Consider the following 25,850-nt stretch of genomic DNA (forward strand, 5'->3'; position numbering starts at 1 on the left):
ACCAGAGCGTAGTGGGGGGGGAAGAGTCACATGTGTCAGGGGCAGTGTCTCCTCCAGAGAGGGAGTCAGGGCTGACCACGCCTCCAACGGAGGGGAGGTCAGTTGCAGCTAGCCCCCCCGAAGGGGGAAGCAGTGACAGCAGCAGTGGAACGGTCAGGAGGAAAGCTGCTGGCTGGGCGCGCGCGCCAAGTTCAAATGTGCAGGCGCGCAGAACAGCAGGAGACCCGGATGGGGAACCAGCTCCTAAAGCCCGCCGGAGGGAGGGAGAAGGTTCAGGGGAATCAGCGGGAGAAGAGGCTAGAAAGGGCGGAACCCCGGCGGGCAGGCGGACCCAGAGGAGGAAGGAGCAGCGGAGAAGGTGGAGCAAGGCTAGAATCTTAAATTGGTGTCAAGGGGGAGGAGACTCAGACGGAGCATCAGCGGTCTGACACTTTAGACGTGGGGCTGCGCGCTGCGGCTGTGGAAGTGAAACTGAACTTCAATAAAGACTTTTATACTTAACAACGAAGCAGCGTTGGTCCTTTGTGAGCTGGGACCTAGGGTAGCTCTGACAGTTATCATAATATGTATATTAATTTTGCTATGTTGTTTCATCCAGTGCATCCCTGGTCTCATACGCCTTTGGTTTCAGTGTTTTTCTCCTCCTCAGCCACCCAATAAAATTATTGCTGCCTACTTTGCGAAATGGCAGCACCAACAGTAAACATAAGGGGAGACGTGGGCTGAATTATTTCGGGCATGCGCTGGCAAACCACGTATCCCGAAGTATTTTTTGTCCCATTCACCCTGAAATCACATAACAACATCGGTGGGCAGACTTATTTCAGGTATGCGCTGGCAAACCACGTATCCCGAAGTATTTTTGTCCCACTCACTTTTAAATAAAAAAGAAAGGAGGAGATGAAGGAAAGCTTCGCTTCTGCATATGATGCTGCGCAAACCGTTCTAAGCTGAAACATTCCTAGAATGTTCAGTTCACATTGAGTTCGTACCTGACTTGTTCTTAATGCATAGTTGACCACATCTATGGATGAATGCTATATCAATCACTAGTAAAAGTTTAATAAGGAGGTTTCCACGCCTGTCCAGTTCTGTGCTCCCTTTCCCAGTCTTTAATCTATTGGTGATTAATGCAACCTTTGCTTTGTACTTGTGTTAACCAATCAGCAATAAGCACATATGTGGAAATGCTGTAATATTCAATAAAAGAGGCTCCTTGAGACTTGCTCAGGAGATGCCTCCCAGATGACACTCGCTACCTGTCTGTCGTTATTTCAACCCAACAGGTTTATTTACAGCTTACAGCACAATTTAACTAAAAAGAAATTCATGGAAGTTGGTTCATTTGAAAGCTGGGTCCTCCCATGTTCATTTCCACAGCAGATGAAAGCAAGTTAGGAAGACATGTATTTTCCACATGCCACTTTTAGGTAACCACTTACACATCTCTTTAGAGTGCACAGACACCCAGTTAAGATGACCAAATTTGTGCAGGTCAGCATTCTGAAGCTATTGCTATAGAATGACTTTAAGATAAGTGTACTTCCTTCTTTTGGGCATACCCTGGTAAATGCCTCATCTCTTGTCCTCATGAAAGACCATCAGTTTAGTACAAGGCAATGTGTATTCTCTTCTGCCCATGAATTGCTTGAAGATATATTCCCACAGACACTGTAAGCATAGGTCTATCAGCAACAATAGGCACCATTCTGGAAAACCCAGGATAGACACACATTATTTTAGATTCCATCCCTGAAAGCTCAAAAGCATTTTCAGATTTAAGAGCAAGCTGTCTCACCTACAGACACACACAATACCACTCTCCCTCCTATGTAGATCATACAAATTGCAGTAGTCCATCTCTAGAGCACAGCCTAGAGTTCAAAAAGAGATACCGAAAGGTATTACTGATTAAGGAGCCCCCGAGAATCCTGGATCTGTATCAGACAGATTTAGACTGTTTGATCTGGGGCCAGCCTAATTGCTTGTTGCTCTAGAACAAGAGTTGACCCGCAACTTATTTGGCTGTGCTCTAGATTTCATTCACTGTTCTTGCCTTTGGCAATCTTTGACACTCAGGTTCTAGAGTGCTGTCATTGGTTTAGAAACAAGTCTGTGCACATTGCAAGCAGCCTCACACCTAGAGCTCACATATATATATATTAAAAAAAACACTCTAGAAAATTGTGGGGGTGATTTGAGCACCTGCCTCAAACATGGAGGCAGTCTTGTTCATTGTCCTCTAATGTGCTCAGCGTTCCACTCCCCTCCCTGACGAAACAAGGCTGCCCCTTCAGTCTAGGAGTTCCTCTGTCCTGCAGATGTTATGTATTCTGGAGGGAGCTCAGTCGTCCTCTGATCCACCAACATAGTGACAGACAGCATCATACTCTAGCGTCAAGACCTTCTCATCTTCCTGCTGCAGCTGCACCAGTGCGCGGCTCTGCGCCTTGTCTCGACGAAGAATGCGGCCCACCTAGGTGGAGAGAGAGCAGAGAGTAATTCATTGCCTGAGACTGCAGAGGGTTTTGGTGTTTTTTAACAGAAGCAAGCACGGGACGTGGGTGGCGCTGTGGGTTAAACCACAGAGCCTAGGACTTGCCGATCAGAAGGTCGGCGGTTCGAATCCCCACGACGGGGTGAGCTCCCGTTGCTCGGTCCCTGCTCCTGCCCACCTAGCAGTTCAAAAGCATGCCAAGTGCAAGTAGATAAATAGGTACCGCTCCAGCGAGAAGGTAAACGGTGTTTCCGTGCGCTGCTCTGGTTCGCCAGAAGTGGCTTAGTCATGCTGGCCACATGACCCGGAAGCTGTATGCCAGCTCCCTCGGCCAATAAAGCGGCCACGACAATAAGTCGGCCACGACTGGACCTAATGGTCAGGGGTCCCTTTACCTTTACCTAACAGATGCAAGCATGCACTGCTCTCTCCATGCACACTGCATATCATCACACACCATGCGTATATGTGTGCTGAGCTCCACTTTCCCTTCTGCCCTTGACTTTTCAAGTTAAGATTTCAACATTGGCATGAGCTTTATTTGCAGCTCTGGTTATGGGAGTCACTTGGACAGGGACAGCTTAGCCACAGCAGTGCATGCATTTGCATCTTCGCAACTGGATTGCTGCAGTGCAGGGCTGCTTTTAGGCTTGGTTCAGAAGCAGCAACACGTCAGCAAGGTTGGAGAGAACAGTGGTTAACTGTGAACATGCAACACCAGGTGTACAGGAGCTGCACTGGCTGCCAATTAGCTACCAAGCCACATTCAAGGTGCCTATGTGGACATAACGCCCTATGAACCAGGCCAGTCTTTGGAGAGCCTACAGACACCCTCTTACCAGGGCCACACCTGCTGACTGTGCAAGGTGTGGTGACGTGTGAGAAGGAATTTTCTATAGCGGCACCCCTGCCCTTGCTGATGGGCTTTAGGCATTTTGTAGGCACATTTTCATTTACTCAGGGATTTGGTTAGTTGACAAATATTGTCAGTCTTACAGTGTTCAGATGCCAATTTGGTTTATCATTGCTGTCTGGTTTTTCATATTGTTTTATTTTATCATGTATCATATACTTGTATATTGCACCCCATTCTGGGATTTTAATGAAAAGCTGACTATAAATTACCTCTTCTGATCACCCAGGCCTTCCCTACCCAGTGATATTGGCCTGGCACATACCATCTGCTGTGTGTACTGCATTTTTAATCCAAGTTTATGAATTACTGTATTAGTTTTATCGTGGATTAGGTTTTCTTGTTTGGAACCACTCTGAATGTTTTGTTTTTAATATCAGAGCTTTATAAATGTTTTAAAGGCATACTGACACAAATGTTAGCTTAGTGTCTCATTTTTTGCAGTATCAGCTATCTTATGGGATAATGTGTGGGGAAGGAAAGAAGAAAATTCACCCTTCCCTATTCCCCACCCTAGATTAAAAATGTACAAACCCTAACCACTCAACTGTTCTCCAAGATGTCTGCAGATAAAATTCAAAATACTGCTATTGCTTTCCAACAATCACATCTAACACCCACTTATGTAGCTTATTCATCATCTTTATTGCAATAACTGTAAGACATAAGCCCACATCATTTTAAATAAATAAATTTAAAGTATTGCTTGCCACCTTGAACCCATGGGCTATAGAGTGAGAGGGGAATGAGATTTTTACATGCAAGAGGTGGCTGTGGGAAGAGAGGGAAAAGCACGCTACACATGCTCAGAGACACTGGGTTGCATTCAACCATCATACTTAGAGCAGATTCACTGAAATGGCTGGACCTGTTAGTCATGTCCATTAATTTCAGTGAGTCCACTCCAAGTAGGACTAATATTGGAACATTATTGTTAGGAATTTGTGGGCCGAGTCTTGACACTGAAGACCATTTAAGCAAAGCCTTAGCTTAAAAGCTACACCCAGGAAGCTGAATCAGGAATGTAGGCTACATGTTTCTGAAGCCAGGACAACAATGAAGCCCACCTCCACCGGAGTCGTTCTCTGTCCAGTGTTTTCTTGAATCTCTCTCACTTCATTTGCATAATTTGCATGTGTGTGTGTTTTTTAGAGTAGAATTGCGCAGCTCATATTCCAATATAAAGAGAAGCTCAGAGACCTCCCCAGCAACTCTCTGGATTCTCTTGCACCCGGAAGAAGTGCTTCGCTGTTGCTCCTCTGCCATCAATACCAGGTTCATTTCATGAGAGGCCCAACCTGTCTCATGGTAATGGCTCAGGCCCCACCCATCGTGGTCTGTGACTCACCCGGCCAGCCTGTTCCCCTAGGACCACCATGACCAAGTCCGAATCACTTCGAGGGATAACTGTCTCCAGCATGGACTCGTGAATTCCTGTGGAAGGAGGAATCATAGAGTTGGAAGGAAGGGACCACAGGGCCATCTAGTCCAACCCCTTGCAATGCAGAAGTCCTTTTGCCCAACGTGAGACTGGAACATGTGACCCTGAGATTAAGAGTCTCACGCTCTACCAACTGAGCTAACCCAGAGGCTACTACTTCAGCCATCAGAAGAGGTCAGATGAAGTAGCAAAAATCTGGGGGGCCACTAGCCTGGTCATCCACAGTTTCTCCATCTAATTACAAGTCACATTCTAAGACCCTCCTGCTACCCTTGGCTGTAGCTAGGGCTTCGGCTGCCATAGAGAAAGATCTCTCGCTTTCCTATAGGAATGCCCCTTTGCAGCAGAGTCCACCTGTATTTTCTACCCTTCCCCTTCCAAGTTGCAGATGACAAACTGGATCCACTTGGGAAGGGCTCCAAAAACAAACTGGGGTTCTAATGGTGAGGGGTGAAGCACCCAGCCTTTTAAGCACTCTGGTCCTTACTATTTACTGGTTAAGAATAGGAAAATGTTCTTCTACCTTAACTATACGAGGGCAGTTTAACTACACAAAGACAGCCTCAGGTTCCAAGGGAAGGCCAGGGATAGTCAGGAACACACTCACCATCCAGAACGCGACCCTCTTCTGTTCGGCAGACACATGAGTCTGGCTTGAGGACATCTTCGATTACCATCTGGAGGGGAGTGGGGTAGGGTGGGGGGAGAAGCCAGCACAAGGTTTCATGCCATTTTGCCGCTAAGATTAGAGCTCAGGTACAGGCTTGGTCTTGGGTACGTGGGGAACTCTGATCAAAAGGGAGTTTAACCTCAATACAGTAGAAAGCGTTCACATTCTGAAGTGGCATGGGCATCTCTCAGGACTGCATCACCACAGCTTTTAATGGGGGAGTGCAGAGAGGTGTTGATGCAATTGCTGCATTTTTATATAGGAGTTGCTTTCAAATAAGCAACTCTCCAAAAAGACAGCCCCGCTGTAGCCCAACATTGGATGAAGGGTCCCCACCCCCTCAAGACAATTAACTTTGGAAATCCATCCGATGGCCCAAATGACAGATGGCATGGGTGCAGACTTGGCATACATGCTCTGCTACAGCGCTGGCATCTGTTTCAAGGGACAGCTGGGGGGGGGTGAGTGAGGCCTCCTATAAAACTGGCCCGTGTTAAAAAGGGAACTTCCATGAAATACCTTGGTATTGTAGTATTTGCCTCCCTTGAAGAGCTTATCCACAAAGCGGACTCGCAGGTCTCGCCGCAACCAGTGAGAAGATCTGGAAGAGGAATTGCTATTGCTGCTGCTGCTGCCGCTGCTACCCTTATTCTGCTTCACAGCACGGTCATCTCTATGAGCAAAAGGCACAGAAGCAGTCAAGTATTAGTGCCACTCATGAGGGATTGCTGCTAAAACCAGGGGCAAGTAACCCATGGCCCTCCAGATCAGTGGCTGCTAGCCATGATGGCTATGTTCTGCCTCCATGCTCAGTATGTTTCTGAAGATCAGTCACTGAAAACTGCTGCTGGGAAGAGTGCTCTTGTACTTAGGTCTTGCTTGCGCATTTCCTCTGAGACACCTGGCTGGCTACTGTGAGAACAGAATGATGCACTAGATGGGCCACCAGTCTAATCCTGCAGGGCTCTCCTTGTATTTTAGAAAAGGCATCCCTAACCTTCAGCCCTCCAGATGTTTTGGACTACAATTCCCATCATCCCTAACCACTGGTCCTGTTAGCTAGGGATCATGGGAGTTGTAGGCCAAAACATCGGGAGGGTCGCAAGTTGGGGGTGTCTGTTCTAGAAGCTGTTAGAACGATAGCTCCAATCACCTCTGACCGCTCTGACTGGCATAGAAGAGTGTTGGAGTCCAACAATATCTGGAGAGCCCCAGGTTCCAGATCCATGGTTTAAACTGTACCAGATTATATTGAGATGAAAAGCTTTGTTATCAAGTAAAACACAGCCCGGGGGTTGGAATAATGGAATAATTTCCACTACCTAAAGAAGCTCACCAGGTGCTGGGTGAACTCTCTCAGGGTTTGTTCTTGGCTCCTGGGTTGGACAGAAGCAAACCACACGCTCTGGTTCAAACGTAACACTAAGTCAAGACTTGCAGTTTGTTTCTCCACAAGTGCCAGCATGCAGCTTGTTCACGGCTAAACCAACATTTATTCTTACTGTGCCTTAGCATGACTTGCAAACTAGTCCACTGTCAGCTTCAACGGCTGTCAGTTAACCTGAGGGGTCTTTGCAGCAAAGTCAAAAGATGCACAGTGGTCCTGGCAGAGGCTCCTCTTGATGGCTAGAGACATTCTGTGAGAATCTAGCCTTGACTAAGCCGCCAGCAAAGAGGCTGCTAGTACAGTTGCTTCTCCAGAACTGGCAGCACAGTTGCCCCACCCTCTGCTGATGCCATTACCTCTCGGCCCCAGGTGGGTGCTTCCTCTTCCTCTCCTTCTCCTCCTTTTTGTCCTCTGAAGTTCTGTGATCTGATTCGTACTTGGTCCCATTCTTCTGTTCTGCCTCCTTCTCTTTGTGGGCCTTACTGAGGCGGCCTGCAGTGGGAGGGGCAAAAACAGCAAACTTGAGGGGACGCTCAGACTGAAAGGGGGAGGCTGCATAAGCTGTCTGCTCATTTGCAACCCAAGCCCCCAAAGCAAGACACAGGCAAATGTCAGAAATCTGTACCGGAAACCCCAGAATAGATCACAAAGGAAGAACTGAAGGCAACATTAGGTGACCTCATTAGGGAAGGGAGCCAAAACTTACTCAGGTCTTTGGCCAGTTTATCGTATTCCTTCTGGGTCACAGGTCGGACTCCATGCTGGCTCACAGTTACTGTTTTCCCACCAATGGCCAATTTCACCATGACACGAGCATTATCTCCATCTACGCCTTCAATCTATGGAAGAGGAAGAGGGAAGCAAAAGGTCATTCAGAAAACTACAATATCCAGAATGCCTTGGGTGTAACAAAAATGCAGAATTTACAGGGTGGGTGCTAAAGCTGACTTCTACTTACATAACAGGTTTTCCCCTTCCGCTCCTCCCTCCCCTGCATGACCCTCAAAATCTGCTCTGGAGGATTGGCAGATCATCTGGAACAGATCTGGGGGGCATACAGAGGGCTGCGGAGGTGGGTGGAGAGAAATAAAGGGGCAGTTGTGTTGTGCAAGTGGAAGTCCTTTCTGCTCATGCACAGACAGAGTGGGATTCTACCCACAAATTGTACTCTCTTCTCAAAGTAGAAAAAAGACAGGTAAATATGGAAAACAGAGCATAGTTTTGTTATGGTCCTTGCTCATATATCAGACCAAGCTCAGCTATCTATCTATCTATCTATCTATCTATCTATCTATCTCTCTCTTTCCACTGAGTAGCCTGTAGAGCAGGAACAAAGAACAGAACCTATACTGCGTATGGACTTTCTGTGACACTTACAAAGCAAACCTCAACTCAAAGACCCAAAATAGGGACCCAACTCAAAGACCCCACCAAACTAGTACAAAGACTTTGAGGCAGCTGAGAAGTCCCCACAACAACCACCTGCAAATAGGTACCAAGAAAGACATCCCAAGGAAGCAGTTAAAACCTGGAAAACCAGCTGTATCAGGTGGCAGGATCCAGTTAGTCTTATGTCACAGGTGCCCTATGGGTGGGTCCATTCTCCGCCTTCTGATTCAATTATGATGACTATATTTATTTATATTCCACCCTTCCTCCCAAAGCAGCACAGGGCGGCATATAACAAGCAAAAACAAAACCCTATTTACAACATTTTGAAAACAATTCCAATGTAGAAGCAGACTAGGAAAGATCTCTACCTAAAAGTCTTGTTGGAAAAGAAATGTCTTCAGTAATTGGGGGGGAAAAAGCAGATGGTGCTTGGCTAATATTTAACAGGGGATAATTTATCAAAGGATGGGTGCCACAATTCTTATATTGTGCAGAGTGGGCAAGATTGACTGGGAATATAAAGAGACGCTCTTTCAAGTTTCCTGGTCCTAAGCTGTATAAGCATTAAGTTGGGTAGAAAGAGTCAAGGTAGAGGCTATATGTCTTCTCTAGTGAATGTTTATGCCTCTCTCAGGAACCCCTCCTGCTTGCTTGCAGAATACTAAACCCTGGGTCAACACAGACCTGAGCACAAAGTGACAAATAGCAGGAGTTTGCAGGAAGAAACAGCTCACCTTCCCGTACAGCTCCTTGTGAGGTCCAGCCTCAATGTAGACTGCACCTCCTGGAACCAATCCCAATGGCTCATCCTTGCTCTTGGAAGGCTCCTCGCCAGGTTTGGGGGGTCGCCGGGGTGCTGAGGATTGTAAATCCTGGGCTGCTGAGCGGTCTGCTCCAAGGCCCAGACCCTTGGGTCGAAGACGGTGCTCCGGAGGCTTCACGTCTCTTAATGTGAGCAAGAAGAGGAGCAGGATGGGATGAGAAAGAAACACATCACTGACCCCGTCCAATTTGGGGCAGCGTTTCTACCCACAAGAAGACAACCCTGTGCTGTTGCATAATGGACAGAAGCGGGCATGGAAGCAGTGGACTTGAATCGTGGCACAGCCACAACTCACCGGGGGAAGTTTCCGCCAAGCAAATTTGGGGTGTCTCAAAGGAGAGATTTCAGCATCCATGGGAACAAAGGTTGCAATGCTACAGAGCCGGATCTACCAGTGAGGGCTAGGCATGCCAAGCCAGAGGCATTTACAAAGGGTTTACCACAGCCCATCACCCACTAAGCTGAGAAAACCATTCTTTACTTTTGCATTCAGAACGCTGCCAATTCTACCAAGCGACTGGCTACAGGAGGGGTGAAGAACCCGTGACCCTCCCAGTCTTTAGGGACTCCCAACTCCCATCAGCCTTAACCAGCTTGGCCAATGGTCAAGGATAAATGGGAGTTGAGGTCCAACAACATCTGGAGGACCAAAGGTTCCCCATTCCTGGGGTACTCTCTCTCTCTCTCGCAACACTGCTCCAGCTCCACCTTTTCTTCCCTTCTGACTGCCTCTCTCCAACAACCTTCTTAGGATTGCAGCTAAATTCACTTCAGCTCTGGGTCACTTTAACCTGCAGAAGCTTTTTTCTAAATAAAACTGCTTTATGATGTCTGTGACATGTGACAGGCCTCCCATAGGAACACATTCCCCAACCTCAAACCACTGCCAGGAACTTTTTTTTGTGCAGAACTGGGACTATTTAGCTCATAACAGGCTTGGAATATATTGGTAACTGACCTTGGGCTGAGATAAGGCATGCTCCCTAATGTATCTGTATTTTCAGCTATAATCTTTCGGCTACATCCTTGTTCAAGCTGTTGCTGGCCCACACCAGCGACTTAATGCTAAAGATGATACTAAACCCCTAGTTCAATACAACCTGTCTGCAGAACTTCTATTAAAATACTAGAAATGGGTTAAAAATTACTCCCCACCTGCTTAATTGTGGCCATTATAAAAGTAGCTTCAGCAAGGATTAATGCTGTGGAGCATTCCAGCAAAGTGAAGAGAGTTTCACAGTTGCAAAGCAGGCCACTCCAAACACCCTGCTTTATGTCCTTGTGGAGTCCACCATGTTCAGTTATCACTGTCCCAGCAGTGCAGCCCACACAAGCATGCAGAAATAGGATGGAGTCCAAATCTAGAGTAGATTAAATTATTATCTGAACCTCAGCACATCCAATTCCCTTCCTCTCCCTTCCCACCAGTTATTTGTGAACTGCCAGAATCTGGACCATTAGCTCCTTGAGATTTTTCTGTTTATTTATTATTAATTAAATTTGTATACCACCCTTCATCCAAGGATCACAGGGTTGTTTACAATATAAAAACACGAAAGTACATAACACAGTAACAAACAAAAAACAAAAAGGGCGGGACTTAAGGGAGGGAGGGAACTCCCCAAATAGCTCAGCAAGGACTCACTGCTTGAAGGTGTTCCCAATGCCCTCGCCTGCTTTCCAGCCCATGCCCTTCAGCATGGCAAGACCATAGGCTTCTACTGGTACCTCTTCATAATCTGCCTCAGTTGACTAACAATGCGAGGGGAGGAAAAGAAAAAGAGGACAAGTATTAAACTCTCCTGAATAGGAGCTCAGAAGGTTGTCCACAGAAACCCACCACCACTATTACCGATTCTGGACGGAGGCTGACATCCACTTTATCTCCATCTTCGTAGCCATCAGGGACACGGTTCTGCATGAGGAGGGGAATGGAAAGTGTAGGGTCTATCTTGGTGCCACTCTCCCATTGCTCCCGTGACTTCCTAGATTCTGAATGTAAAGAGATCACGTTGTTATTATTTATTAACTTATATACTGCTCACACACCAAAATGGCTTCTAAACATTTTACAAGTTGAAAGCCCATTATGAACTATCCACACGTAATAAAAACGTGCCACAAAACAATTCTATCAAAAAATAAAATACAACAAGCAGGTTTAAAAGCTTAACAATTAGAGCAGTTTAAAGGATCAATTAAAACAGTTAGATCAACAGGTTCATGTTCAGGGGAATGATTGTCTAAACAGGTGCGTCTTGAAGAGCTAGCAGAATGACAAAACCAAGCAGCCTTGCATATTTCAGCAGGGAGGGCATTCCACAACACTGGTGCCTCCAACAAAAAAGGAAAATGTCTGTGTTACCACAAACTGATATTCATCAAACCATGATAAAAACAATTAGGTTCTATTTCGTGATTTAATGTCCTTACTGTGTGTGGCGAAACAATTAGCTGAAGCATAAGCAACATACTGCAGAGCTAAGGCAAGAAACCTCAGAATCAAGCAGTCCTTCCTAGGCAGGCTGTGGGGTGGGAGAGGACAAAGGTCCAGCATATAGTACAGCTGTTTGCAAAAACCAAAAGATCTGGATATTTGTACTACAATCTTCATTTTTAAGGAGTGTCAACAGTCACCTAAGATGGAGTAAGCAAGCCTGATGGTGATCGACAATCCTGACCTCAACTTCACAGCCTTGGGAGTGCCTCCTGAACCTTGATGTTGCAATAGTGACCAGAAGCGCTTTTTGTCAACTCCACTGACAAGGACTGTTTTCTACCAATTCAGAGTCACTTATGCCTCCACAGCCTAAGAGTGAGGTGACTAGCCTGTCTGGTTACTGTGACGACCAATGGGGTAAAAAAATCCAACCTGATGTTTTCTGCTCCAGTTCTCAAGGATGGGAGAAGGCTGCAATTCTAAGAAGGTGGAGTACGGAGTGCTCACCTTCAATGAGCTCCCTGACTGCTTGGGCCTCTACGCAGCTGTTCCCATCCTGTTCCTGGGGTGGTGCAGGGTCCTCTGGCTTCTTCCATTTGTTCTTCTGGATCAGGGGAATGACAAGCTCTTTCGGTTGTGGGGCTGGCCGAACACTGCAGAGGAGCATACACCAATTAAGACCACAGAGGGATAGCAAAGTACAATGGGGTGAAATTCTGACAAGCTTCATTCCATCACCCAACTGGTGCCCTCAAACTTGGTGGGAGAAACATAAACTGCTTTGAACAAAACATATTGGTAGAGCCAGGACTACTGATTGGTAGTTTCCCTTGGGGTGGGGAGCAGGATATGGCCAACCCACTGCAGGACACTTTGACAGGTCAAAAGGGGTCACCTGTCAATCACCTGGCATTATATGGCTTAGAGTGAACTCCTGATTCTTTCTTTTGAATCTGCCACTGTTTGCAGTAGTGGCTCTAACTGTCCTGTGCTATCAGATGACTGACAGATGAGCATGGCTGGGTCAAAACAACCTTTCAGGGCAAACGGGGAGGTCTGGTGGGCTTAATAAGGACCACCAGCCAGAGGTTCCCCCACCACTGACCCGACACATTCAGGTAATTTGTTGTGTTACAAACAAACACACACACACACACAGAGCAATTCTGGACCACAACAACAACTGCAGAAGGGCACAAACTTTTTCAAATGACTTCACATGCACTGCAGAGGAACTTAAGGGGGTGGGGGAATAAAGGTTACTGACCCTGCAAATGACTGGCAAAAACAGTAATACGGGCAAGAAATGCATCTACTGTCAGTTGCTGATATGACCAGCAACTAACACTACAAAAAACACTGTATACCTTTCACTTGCATCACGACCCCATGTCACCTTTCCCTCTCCCTTCCCTCCACTGCCAAGGTGAGGAATTTAAGTTCATTAGGAGAATCCATCTCTGTATTTGTATTACGGTAGAAAGTCCAGATCACGCATTGGGATGCAAATGTTTTGTGCAGCATCTGCAACAGATTAGCAACCTGTGGCCCTCCAGATGTTTGTGGGATTCCTGCCGGCCTCAGCCATCATGGCCAAGGATCAAGGATGGTTAAGTAACATTATAGACAGGGAAGAGACAGGCAGAATTCCCACCCCTGATCCAGGGCTGGGAGGTGTTTCTTTTTGTTTCCCAGTGTATTATCAATAAAAAAATCGGTGTGCTGCAAGCAAATTTTTCATCTGAAAGTGTAACCCGGAGGGGAAAAAACCTGAGAACCAACACTCTAAAATAAATAAATAACCCAAAGCCCTGTGACATCCCCTCTGGCATCTCGGAGAGAAGGCGAAGGCAGAGCCTGGCACGCTAGCTTTCTGCATGCAGGGATATCTCCCCCTCCCCGTCTCTCTCTCTCCTCAGCCACGCCAGAAGCGGCACCACCGAGCCCGCCAGGGACAGGCGCGGCTTGGCCAGGCGCAGCCTAAACCAGCCGCTCAAGCGAGCGACTGAGGCGCCGCGCAGACGACCCCCGCTGCCCGCCTCCTCCTCCTCCAGCTACCTTTGCAACTCGCGCCCCTCAATGGCGGAGAGGAAATCAGGCTCCTGCTTCGCTTCGCCGCCGCCATCCTGCCCCGTCACGAAAAGAAACCGCCTCCGCCCGGTTGTCCGCGTGAAGCCGAACGACACCGGGGCAGCTTGCGCCCCCGCTGGCTTCTCGGCCCCGTCCGCCATTTTCCCTTCGCTTCCTCGTCGCTCCTTCCCTCCCTCGCGTGCCTTTGGCGTCACTTGCGTCGCCCGCTGGGCATCATGGGAGACGGAGTTCCCGGGCCCCTCCCGTCTCCGTGGGAGAGCAAGCGGGACGGGGGGAGGAATAACTATAACTCCCATGGTGCAGCGCGGCAGAGGGCTTCTCGACTCCCTCAAATCTGCGAAAGAATAAAGCAAAACACTACAACTCCCGTGCTTCCTTGCGACAGCCGGCGCAAGCGCAGTGATCCGGGAGGCGCGCACGGCCTTCGAACTGCGCGTGCGCCACACCGACGCAGAAGAGCAAGCGGCGCCTCGTTTGTCGTAATACCCTTTGCGCATGCGTGGTGCGGGGCATAGTTACAGATTCTTGCATTGGCCATCCATTTCCGGCATGTGAAAAACAACCACCGCGGGCCGTTTTCAGCGTGCGACGCTTCCGGTATATATGGGATTTATATCTCCATGGGGAAAGGACGGCGCGTTTTGGGGTAGCCAGTCTAGGCCTCCTTTGGGACTCTGTGCTCTCTGAAGTTGGTGGGGCAGGCAGACATTCAACAGATGAAGCTCTGTTCCACCGGTTGCATTTCTGTAGAGGGAAGAGCCTTCTTCACCTGTTGGTTTCTCCCTGTTACGACGCTAAGCAGCTGCAGAGAGCTTGTTTATTTGTTTATTTGATTTAGGTCCCAGGGCGGTTACGTTAGTATGAATCCTGCCTGTCTGCCTGGTGGTTGGCTTTCCATACCAACAGCATCTCTCAGATCTAAGATTTATAGTAGGGTGGAGTGGGGCCTTGTTTCTGGATTGCACCATTTCCACGCTGCATGTGGGGACTCGCATGATGGGCTCACCCTGCACACAGAAATGTGGAATGTCAAGGAGAACACTGGGATGGAGTCTTCCACACACACCTTGACGCACCGCACCACGTTTCTCTTTCCAAGGGGATTCCCCCCCCCCCAGAAAGATTTAATTATTTTGGTATGGAGTAGCAAATCATTCACAAGCCTGTCTCCACCTTTCATTCTGACGTGCTGCGGATTCAAAACAGCTTCATTTTCCGTTTGTGGTCACTTGGCAACAAGAAGCTGAGGTTAAGCTAAGTCTTTACCCGAGAACCCTTTCACAGTGCTAGCACCCAGTCCTGGAATAGAAGAAGAATTAGGAAATAATAACAGGGGCTTAGAAAGCTGCCACGTATTGAGTCACACCTTACAGTGGTACCTCGGGATGCGAACGGGATCCGTTCCGGAGCCCTGTTCGCATCCTGAATAGAATGTAAGACGCAACTGTGCGTGCGTGGGTCGCGTTTCACCACTTCCGCACATGCGCGTGACATCATTTTGACCATCTGCGCATGTGCGAACGGCGAAACCCGGAAGTAACACGCTCCATTACTTCCGGGTTGCTGTGGAGCGCAACCCAAAAATACTTATCCTGAAGCATATTTATCCCAAGGTATGACTCTACTCTGAATGGCAGCAGCTCTCCAGGGTTTCACAAGTGCATTAAAAAAGTGCAGAACGGATTTTCATAGAATTGTAGAGTTGGAAGGCATCCTGAGGATCATCTAGTACGATGCAGGAATTCAAGCAGCTGTTTGTATGGGGATCAAACCAGCAACCTTGGTGTTCTACACAGCACTTGGAACAACTTAGCTATCCAGTTTTGAGAGATAAATTTCAAGGTGATGCTTATTCTCTGCTAACCCCCTAAATGGTCTGAACTCATAGTACCTCAGGGAATTATATATATAATTTGTACCCCACCCATCTGACTGAGCTCTGCCCTGAATAACATCCACGTCAAAGGTAAAATCTACAAGAGCTCTTTCAGTGGTGGGGCTGCAGCTTTGGAACAACCTCCCAAGAGTTTCTTTTACTTTTCAGAAAAAGGCGTTTCAGATGTATCAACTCTCCAGGGCTTTAAAAAGCACCGTATTTTTCGTCCCATAGGACGCTCTGTCCCATAGGACGCACCTACTTTTTTGGTTGGGAAATAAAGGAAATTTTTTTTCCTTTATTTCCCCCCCAAAACAAGGTCGGGGAACAGTGGGATGGCGGCGCTGCGCCTCCCCGCTGTCCCCCGAGCTTCTGGGGCTGGCTGATGTCTGCCCGGCACGAGGGACGCTCTGCTTCAGGGTGCCTCACGCGCCGGGCGGCAGGCTGCGGACACCGAAGGGCGCCCAAGCTCCGCGCTGCAGGCTGCCGCCCGCAAGCCTTGTGCGCCCAGGGGGAGTTCCCCCGGGCGCTGCAGGCTTGCGGACAACTGCGTGAAGCACGGGGCGTCCTCCGGAGGGCACCCCGTGCTCTGCGCTGCAGGCTGCCGCGCGCAAGGCTTGCGGACACCTGCGCGAAGCACGGGACGTCCTCTGGAGGGCGCCCCGTGCTCCGCGCTGCAGGCTGCCGCCTGCAAGCCTTGCGCTCCCGGGGGGAGATCCCCTGGGTGCGCAAGGCTTGCCGACACCTGCGCGAAGCATGGGGCGTCCTCCGGAGGGCGCCCAATGCTCCGCACTGCAGGCTGCCGCCCGCAAGCTGTGCGCGCCCGGGGGGGATTTCCCCCCAGGCGCGCAAGGCTTGCGGACACCTGCGCGAAGCACGGGGCGTCCTCCGAAGGGCGCCCCGTGCTCCGCGCTGCAGGCTGCCGCCTGCAAGCCTTGCGCGCCCGGGGGAACTCCCCCCGGGCGCGCAAGGCTTGCGGATAGCTTCCTGGAGCCTGGAGAGCGAGAGGTGTCGGTGCGCACCGACGCCTCTCGCTCTCCAGGCTTCAGCGAAAGCCTGCATTCGCCCCATAGGATGCACACACATTTCCCCTTCATTTTGGGAGGGGGAAAAGTGCGTCCTATACGGCGAAAAATACGGTACTCTCTGAGGTTCTCTGTTGCAGCCATTTTGATATTGATACTGGATTAGCTAATAGCTACCTACGTCCTCTAAGGCCGGCCTGTTATGCCTCCAGTTCATTCGTTATAGCAAGCCAGTGCTACTGCTTTGACCCACAGTTGATGTTCTTCCCCACACAGTGGCAAAGCAGGTCACAGACAAGTTCTTCTCTCGCATTCTAGTACCTGTCAGATAAGTGAGGATGGGACGTTCCTCCAAAGACAAGCGTGACATTTACTACCGCCTGGCTAAAGAAGAGGGGTGGCGAGCCCGTAGTGCGTTCAAACTTCTGCAACTGGATGAGGAATACCATTTGTTTCAAGGTGGGCAAAAAAACATGCATCCCCATTATATTACCACTTTTTCTTGCATCACTGAAGGGCATTAACAAGTGTCAGACACTCAAACCTATTTTTAATGTCATGGCTTAGACCCAGAACCTTTGAAGTGAAATATTAATACTTTTGCTTTGGTACCTCCTTCTAGCAAATAGCTTTTCTCAGAGGACCAGAGTCCTGTTTTGGGGGAGATAACACTACAACAAAAGCCCCATCTTACCACTTTAAACAGTCATGTATTCCCCCAGAGAATCATCTCAGGAGTTCTGCTTCCTAGTCCTTTTTTTCAGCCCCTTTGCAGAGGTGCTGACTGATCTTCTCTTGTCCTTCCTAGGTGTCTCTAGAGCTGTGGACCTTTGCGCAGCTCCTGGGAGCTGGAGTCAGGTTTTAAGCCGAAAGATAAAGTAAGCAAATCATTCAGCTCAAACATATCTAGTGGGTTGCAGCCCCTTAGAGAAGGGCTAGGCTCTTATGGGATCTACTTATATTCCACCCCACAGAGGAGAAGACATGAAAAACTCCGAAGTCAAGATAGTAGCTGTAGATTTGCAAGCCATGGCTCCGTTGCCGGGTGTCATCCAAATTCAGGGGGACATTACCAAGGTAGGTGCTACCTAGTGCATCTTGGGGTGATGTCAGCCTTGGGCTTGGCCTCTACCCCATCTAAGCAGCAGAAGAAAAAGAGGCCTACCCGCAGAACCGTCTCTTTGCTCACATACCCACCTACCTCTGTTTCCAGGTCTCTACAGCTCAGGAGATCATTTGCCATTTTGAAGGGCAACCCGCTGACCTGGTGGTGTGTGATGGAGCCCCTGATGGTAGGTGGCAACCAGGCTCCCAGCCTTGTCAGGGGAATCGGGGAGCTCTGCTGAGCCAATGGTGGCTTTAGAGGGATTGCTGCCTGTATTAGCTCTGATATGTAAATCCTTTATTCTGCAGTGACTGGACTCCATGACATAGATGAGTACATTCAGGCCCAGCTGTTGCTTGCTGTGAGTATCTCCTGGTGTTTGCCGCTATGTGTAATGAGCAAACTCAACCACAATGGGTGCTGTGGGGGCTTTGCACTGATGGAAGAGCCGGTTGGCATCCTTCAGCAGAAAGTAGCCCAGGCTGACTGAGTGCAGCAGATCAGGAAGCTTGATAGGAGGAGTGCCAGCAAGTGATGGGCATGACATCAGCCCCTGTGAGTCTTGCTGGGATCCACAGGCCCCAGAAAATGCCACACTATTCTGGGTCCTGACATAAGGCCTGATATCAAACAGGTTAATGGGATGCCCTCCAAAGGACCTATCTGGTATCATCATATTCCCCAGACCTGGAAGACACATTGCTCCTAAGTGGAGCCTTCTGTAGTTAGGGCAGCTCTACAATCTCAATGGGACACGGGTGGCGCTGTGGGTTAAACCACAGAGCCTAGGACTTGCTGATCAGAAGGTCAGCGGTTTGAATCCCCACCACGGGCTGAGCTCCCGTTGCTCGGTCCCTGCTCCTGCCAACCTAGCAGTTCGAAAGCATGTCAGAGTGCAAGTAGATAAATAGGTACCGCTCCGGCGGGAAGGTAAACGGCATTTCCGTGCGCTGCTCTGGTTCACCAGAAGCGGCTTAGTCATGCTGGCCCCATGACCCGGAAGCTGTACGCCGGCTCCCTCGGCCAGTAAACGAGATGAGCGCCGTAACCCCAGAGTCGGCCACGACTGGATCTAATGGTCAGGGGTCCCTTTACCTTTTTACAATCTCAATATGCATTTGGTTCTGAATCTTGGCTTTTTAAAAAAGGTATGCTACAGCTGTAAAAACAGATTAACAGTCACAACTTCTTGTGAATTCTCAGAAACCCAAGGAAGGGTTGACATGGCTGCCAGTTCACAGTTGGGAGCTGTAAAGACTGTTCCAGGTGATGCATTGGCCAGGGAGACGTTCAGTTCCCACTCATCTGCTGATCAATGCTGTCTTCAAGGTGGACCCTGCTCATGTGTCATGAGCCACTGAGGGTGGGAAAGCCCAGGATCCAGTCCACTTTCCCACCCCTGTTACAAGTACTGGGCCTTTGCTAACAGAGAGAAAAAGAGCAGGACCATAGCAAACCCTTTCTCCTTTTATCTAGGTTTCTTTTCCGGCCCAAACTGTCATGGGATGTTGGTGGCTCTGTTCCCCACCTGCTGCATCTTTGTGCCAAAAAAGGCTTTTCTCCTTTGGTGCTGATTGTTTCCTTCTGTTTCTTCCAGGCTCTGAACATCACTACGCACGTGCTAAAGAAGGGAGGGACATTTGTAGCAAAGGTGAGCCCTGCAGGTGATCAGGGAAGAGTTAATAGGCACTGCAGTTCTGCTTTAGGTGTGGCAAAACAGGGCTGCTGTGGGCACCGCACCAAAGTCATCACCCTGCAGTGGTATTTCAGCACCTGCTTATTGCTGTTCACCTGAGCTCACCTAAGGTACCACAGCAAATAGGCTGGGGACTTGGTGGGCCTGTCCAGTTCATCAGCCCACTGAGCGTCAGCAGTGGGCCTGGAGGTTTTTCAAAACAGGAACAAGGTAACTTGAGCAGGAATACTGAAAATTTGTAAGCTCAACTTTTATTTCTTTTTATTTATTTAATCGAAAATATAATTCAGCAACGTGTAAGGAATAAGGAAATAGAAAAAGAAAAACACAACTGAGTAGGAGTTAAAATTAAATTTGCCAAAAAGGGGTACAAATTAGGATTTATGGCAGAGTCAAATCTGGCCCATAGCTAGTGCTGAAAAATTAACTCAAAAAGTAAGGTATAGTAGAAGACAGACCAAAGGTGACATGTTTTTCAGCCACATGGCAAAAATGTATTTTATATGAAAATGATAACAATGGTGTTTAAACACCTCTGGTAAAATAAGCCGCTATTTGGAATTCTTAATAACTCTTCACCTTCAAACAAGAATATTGCAAGACCCAAAGGATAACAACCTGATACTTTCAAACAAAGCAAAATAGCCTGTTATGCTTCCCAGGGATCGTGAATGCAAGGACCCAAATTCGTGAGAGCTTGACTTGAACCCTTAAGGCAGGCATGGCCCAACTTGGCCCTCCAGATGTTTTGGGACTACAACTCCCACCATCCCTGACCACTGGTCCTTTTAGCTAGGGATGATGGGAGTTGTAGTCCCAAAACATCTGGAGGGCCAAGTTTGGCCATGCCTGCCTTAAGGCAAAGGTGGCCATCAGTGCCACTGGGAATCCTCCTGATGTGTCTTCTGACATGCTGAGGCAGGATCTTGTGACATCGTGAGATCCCAGAGCAGGGAACTTGGGTTCATTTCCAGTGTTATCAGAGTCACTGCACTTGGGTGCTGGCTGCATGTTGATTCTGTTTTGGGAGCACCCTGGGCTTGTTCTTTCGCGGCACCTGATGCTATTGAGCTCAGTGTCCCCAGGACATCTGAATTATGCCCCTTCCCCATCTCTCATTGGCGGAGGATTCCTCTGCATCTGTGTCGCTATCCACAGCCTGGGTAATGTGGCGTAAGAATGCAGTTTATCCAGGCAAGATGATGCCATTTTGCTTCCCTGCCTTAGATATTCCGAGGGAAGGACATCACCCTCCTCTATTCCCAGCTGCGAATTTTCTTTCCTGATGTGACGTGCGCCAAACCCCGAAGTAGCCGCAACTCCAGCATCGGTGAGCAACCAAACAGCTTCTTGCAAGCTTGGTTAACTTGCAGCTTTGCCACTCATGGGGAAAACTGTACAAAGCCTTACAGGATCTGACAGCTTGTTCAGAATCACTGGAATCCCAAAAAATAATAATAATGAGTGGAATTCTAAGTGGCACTAAGGAGATTGCTCTGTCTGCGCGAGTATTTCTGCTTGTCCAATGAAACAATCTTCCCCCTCTTCTCCCCGTGTAGGCTGTTCTGGGGCCCCTCCCAACACCCCCAGAGCCTATCTGGGGGGCATGGAAGGGGAGGAGAGGCAAGGGGAAGCCATGTTGTGCTGGCGGGACTTGTCCTGGCTCCCGCTAGCGCAGCTCTTTAGTTGTATCTGGTCCCATGTTTCTAGTTGTCATTGTTGCAGTGAATGTCTGGAAGCATACAGGCAGAGGGGGAAAGATGGTGCTTTTGCGCCCTGTGTGATATGCACGTCCCTCGTGACTTCCAGCATCTTTCTCATCGCCCTATTACCCATTGCTTTGCCAACTGTTTCCTCCTCCCTCCACCCTGCTCCTTGCAGTGACCTCCTACAATTAAAAGAAAGCAAATGGGCCGTTCTCCAAAAACACAAAAGTGAACGCAGGTCAGAGAAACGCAAAACAGAATCTGCACATGCCGTGGCGCAATGTTCTCTTAGGGCTTTTGATTGAGTTTGCTTTGGTAGAGGTCTTTTCTGCTTCAGTGCCATTTTTAAAAAACATGTTTTAAAAGTCATGTTTGTGTTGCAGCAGCTGCACTTGCAGTTTAGGCTAACTCTTTAAATTTATGCAAACATGTTTTCTTAGTCTCCTAGTTCAGCTAGGGACAAGAATCCCATTACATTGCGTTCAATGGGTTGCCATGCATTTCCAAAATTAGGACATGTGTATAACACATCTTCTGTGTACTGTTGTTGAAAGCTCAGTCTACACAGTGTCAGGGGTAGTGGGCAGTTGTTTGCTGCTGCTGCAAAGCTAATCCCCAAAGGCTGTGTTTCCCCGCTTCCTATAGATGTGAGCGGCAGCCATTCATTTTTGCAGGTCATTCTTTCAAGGGCACCGCTGGCGAATGGGCTCTTGCCATTGAAGAGCCTCCTGTCTATTGCATGAGCCATACGTCCCTCATCTTCTGCATCCCAGGAGTCAGACTGTTTTATTCTGTCACATAGAACTCAGTGGAAACAATTTAGAACAGAGTCTGTGTCTGAATAGCTCCATGCTGGTTCTTGGTCATGCTCGTATTTGATGGAAGCTTGGAAATGGCCCGTTTATAGGAAGATAAGAAGCTGGATTACATCAGTGAGGCTACTGGATCCATCTAGCTTGGAGTTGTCAGCTCTGACTGGCAGTGGGCCTCAGGGGTTGCAGGCAAAGGTATCTCCTAGCCCTGCCAGGAGATCTCAGGGATTGATCCTGGAACCTTCTGTTTACAAAGCAGGTGCTCTGTCCTCTTTGCTGTGTGTCCCCCCCCCCCCCCTCCAGTCTGATGGTTTTAGTGCAGAACATGCCTTTTCCCAATGCAGGTTGAGGTTAGGCACAGCATACTCCTCACAGGGCTTGATAACCAACTGTACTGGGGAAACAGCAGGGGGTTGTGTGTGTTTGTGTATAATTTAGTGCACACCCCAGAAATGATCTCTTTCAGCTTCTGTTCTGGAAAAAAGTACAGGGTTATAAAGACTAGGACTGAGAAACAGTTTCTATCCAAATGTGATTTTGCTTTTAAACACAGTGTAAGGAGTCTATATGGGAGTGTATTGTATTTTTAAAATGGGGTATCAGAGTTTTTAGGGGGCTAACCAGGCTGGGATAGCTGGGATAGCAGGCTTGTTGGTTTTGAATGTCTTATGTAGATTTTATTTTATTTTCAATTTCGTTGTTCTGTATGGGACAATGACAGTAAAGATTATAGTATCGTATTGTATCGGAATGCCAGAGTGGTGATCACCAAAGCTTTTAACTGCCTTTTCATCCTTCCAGAGGCCTTCGTTGTTTGCCGAAACTACAGCCCCCCCGAAGGCTACGTGCCAAACATGTCCAATCCTTTGCTAGATCACTGTTACGGTAAGGAACCTTGAAGGGGGAAGAGATGTTTCTGCGGGTTCCTGTTGTGCTGTGGGACGCAGGCAGGGAAACTCAAGGGAAAGTGGGAGGTTTGAGGGCAAAGGCAAGAAAGTGTGGATGGAGGAGGGCAGGTGCAAGTTGCCTACAGGGGGATTGTGAGTCTTTGGTCCCAGGAAGTGATCCATTATCGGATTGCTTCTCTTTCTTCTTTTTTGGCAGTATCGAGCAGGGACTCTGGAGGCTGAAGCTGTCGTATGTTTCCTGTCCATAGAGTCAATGTCTTGAGAAGCCAGGCAGGCCCCATAGTATATAAGCGAAGAAATCAAAGTCTTCCATAAGTTCTGGATATGAAAAGAATGAATTTGCCTAGGGAAAACCTCAGTTTTAATCCAGTGCTTGTTTGTTATCTCCCTCTCCCCCCCCCCCCCGGAGGGGCAACTTCAAGAAGGGGCTGGGATAAGCTACCTGTCATCATGATATCAGATGATTGACAGGTGGCTGTCACAAGTTGGCCCTGTATGGTATGGGAAGATGAAGATACGGTTTGCTGCACCAAAAAGATTCCCCCGTATTTCTCCTTGTCCAATTTCTGGTATTTTTCTCTCTCCCTGCTTTTAAATCTTACTGGATTCTAAGTTTCTGGGCAGCAGTTGTGTTATATTCTATTACCTTCTGCATGATGCCTAGTTATAGCACCTAATAAAGACTCCCTTCTTGTTGTTCCCATCGTTATCATCGTGATCCGCCCAAGTATTGGAAGCCCTTTTTGCTGAAGCAGCGTTTTAGCAGAGAAAAAGGCACCTCTGCCCTAAGCCAGGTTTCCTTTAAAAATATGTTCCCCAGGAGGACTGAGGAGTCTGAAAGCTTCTTAGCCAAAGAGAATTTTTTTTAAGATGTTGTAAGGATATTTGTAAATGAGGGGAATAGGATTAGGAGTTGTAAAGAATTACAAAGGTGAATAGTGGGGCGAGGTCAACCCTGGAGGGTCCATCTCTTTGCAAGCAGCACTTACCAAACCTCCCCCAATACAGATGTGGATTTTAACCAGCTGGAGGGCCCCAATCGGGTGATTGTCCCCTTCCTGGCTTGTGGAGACCTGAGTGCTTATGATTCCGACCGGACCTACCCTCTGCAGGTAAGGCTGGTCTTGGGTGGTGTGTCTGGAGGCAAGTGGGAATGGGCGATTCAAGCATGGCTCCATCTGTCTTTGCTCTGATTGAGGAAGCAGGCTTTTTAGAACCAGCTGGAGTCCTATGGGCCCTCTTCTGCCACTTGGTCCTTCCTGAATCGATAGCTGCAAAACCACCCTCTGGTCATTGGCAGTGGTGGTGCTAAGAACAGAAGAGGCCTGCTGGATCAGACCAAAGGCCCAATCTCAGTCCAGCACCCTTGGTGGCCTACCAGATGTCAATGGGAAGCCCACCAGCAGGACCTGAGGGCAATAGGAGTCCCCCTCTCCATCTGCAATTTCCATCAACTGGTATTCAGAGGCATACTGTCTTCAGGGCAAAGATTAAAGTACATGGGTCCCTCTATTAGGGATTCCCAGTCCAAAGTCCCTGGTGCCTTGCAGTTATCAGCAGGAGAACCTGAAACAGGCAGCGTTGCATCCAATCCTAGTCCTACTTGGAGCAGCCTCAATGAAATTATTAGACCTCAGTCCCAGCTATTAATTTCAATGGGTCTACTCTGGATGAGACCAATAACGGGTCCAGCGGTCAAGAAGGCGGTTTCTGCATGTGCTGTAGAAGGAGGTGAGGGGCAGATGGGGCTCATCCCCCAGGGAAGGGGGTCCATCTAGGTCAGTGATGGCCAAACTTGGCCCTCCAGCTGTTTTGAGACTTCAGTTCCCATCATCTCTGACCACTGGTTCTGTTAGCTAGGGATGATGGGATTTGTAGTCCCAAAACAGCTGGAGGGCCATCACTTATCTAGGTGAAGGAAAACCTGTGCTGCCTTGTGGGATATCTTCGGGAGAAGAAAAGGCTACACAAATCCTGAGTGGAGTCCCTAAGATGGTTAGACGGCGCCTTGTACGCCTCCTTCCAGCAACTCCTGCAGCCAAGCCGGTGCTGAGCGTATTGCTCTGCTTTCCTTTGTACTACTTCAGCAAAGCCGAGAGCGGGGTCTTGTCATCTGGGCAGCCCAGGATCTCCAGACACATGGCCAGGCTTGCGACCTGGGAAGGTCTCTCTGGTGCTGCTACTAAATCAGTTTGACTCCACTCCTGTCTCTCAAGGCAGACAGATGCTTAAGTAGAACTAGCATTGGCTACAACCCAAAGACCGCAGTGTCAAGAACGGAGGTGCCCATTGATTAGCATTGGAGATTAACAAAAAGGATAATGGACCACCTACTTTAAGGCTCTCTTGCTCTCTTTCCCATTTGATCAGCTGGATCCCGAGAAGAAATACACTTACGTCCCCCCGACTCAGCCTCCCATCTGTCCTCCCTACGAAGAGGCCTGCTTCTTGAAGAAACACAATCTGCTGACCAAGGAGCAAGTGCCCCAGCCTCAGCAGGAAAATGCACTCCAGGAGCAGCAAGAGCAGGGGGCTGCACGCTTACCCCTAGAGGCCGAGGTCACAGACGCCCTGGGAAAACTGTCAACGTGACATTATCACAGAAAGGGGGGGGGGCAAGAGATGCATACCGCCCCCTGCTGCTTCAAAAGACTTTTCATCCTTCTTGGTTTACCTTTTACAGCAGTGGTTCACCATTAGCTAAGTACTGCAGATCTCCTGTTTTTCAAAAGCCAGGCCATGGACCCCTTACTTTTGAAAATTTTGATATCTCTATGGTAGTTTTTGTTAGGTGAATAAGAACGACAATAATATTTACAGTCTGCCCATCTGACTGGGTTGTCCCAGCCACTCTGGGCGGCTGCCAACAAAATATTAAAAACACAGTAAAACCTCAAACATTAAAAATGCAGACCCCCCTGGGTGGGTTACACAGACCCGCTGACGTCCACAAACCACCAATTGGGAACCACTATTTTACAGAATTTCCTGTTTTATCAATACAAAGTCCCTTTCTCCCTGACCAACCAAAACCGTGTTGTTTTTAATAAAGCTTTGTCACTTGCTCA

The 25,850-nt window shown here is 48.5% G+C and overlaps 2 protein-coding genes across 3 annotated transcripts; one reads left to right on the plus strand and one right to left on the minus strand.

Annotated features, from left to right (window-relative positions):
• Positions 1-1,326: 1,326 nt before the first annotated feature.
• GPKOW (G-patch domain and KOW motifs) lies at positions 1,327-13,988 on the minus strand. The gene is made up of 11 exons (XM_083593517.1): positions 13,622-13,988; positions 12,071-12,216; positions 10,976-11,115; positions 10,769-10,875; positions 9,035-9,245; positions 7,615-7,747; positions 7,265-7,400; positions 6,041-6,194; positions 5,459-5,528; positions 4,759-4,844; positions 1,327-2,476 (listed from the first exon to the last, which is right to left on the minus strand). Exons 1-11 carry the CDS (start codon positions 13,948-13,950, stop codon positions 2,345-2,347), a joined length of 1,644 nt encoding a protein of 547 aa, XP_083449643.1. The 5' UTR covers positions 13,951-13,988; the 3' UTR covers positions 1,327-2,344.
• A 121-nt stretch (positions 13,989-14,109) lies between these two features.
• FTSJ1 (FtsJ RNA 2'-O-methyltransferase 1) lies at positions 14,110-25,847 on the plus strand. Of its 2 annotated transcripts, none has more exons than XM_083593879.1 (11): positions 14,110-14,251; positions 16,874-17,014; positions 17,364-17,433; positions 17,530-17,632; positions 17,769-17,847; positions 17,969-18,021; positions 19,258-19,311; positions 20,584-20,686; positions 22,676-22,759; positions 23,791-23,894; positions 25,153-25,847. In XM_083593879.1, exons 2-11 carry the CDS (start codon positions 16,894-16,896, stop codon positions 25,372-25,374), a joined length of 993 nt encoding a protein of 330 aa, XP_083450005.1. In that variant the 5' UTR covers positions 14,110-14,251; positions 16,874-16,893; the 3' UTR covers positions 25,375-25,847. The 2 variants fall into 2 exon arrangements, with proteins under 2 accessions (XP_083450005.1, XP_083450006.1); XM_083593880.1 differs by having other exon boundaries at positions 14,157-14,251; positions 16,832-17,014.
• The last annotated feature ends 3 nt before the right edge of the window (positions 25,848-25,850 follow it).

This window comes from Podarcis filfolensis, assembly GCF_964270895.1.
Source record: "Podarcis filfolensis genome assembly, chromosome: 17".
In the NCBI taxonomy this organism is placed as follows: Eukaryota; Metazoa; Chordata; class Lepidosauria; order Squamata; family Lacertidae; genus Podarcis; species Podarcis filfolensis.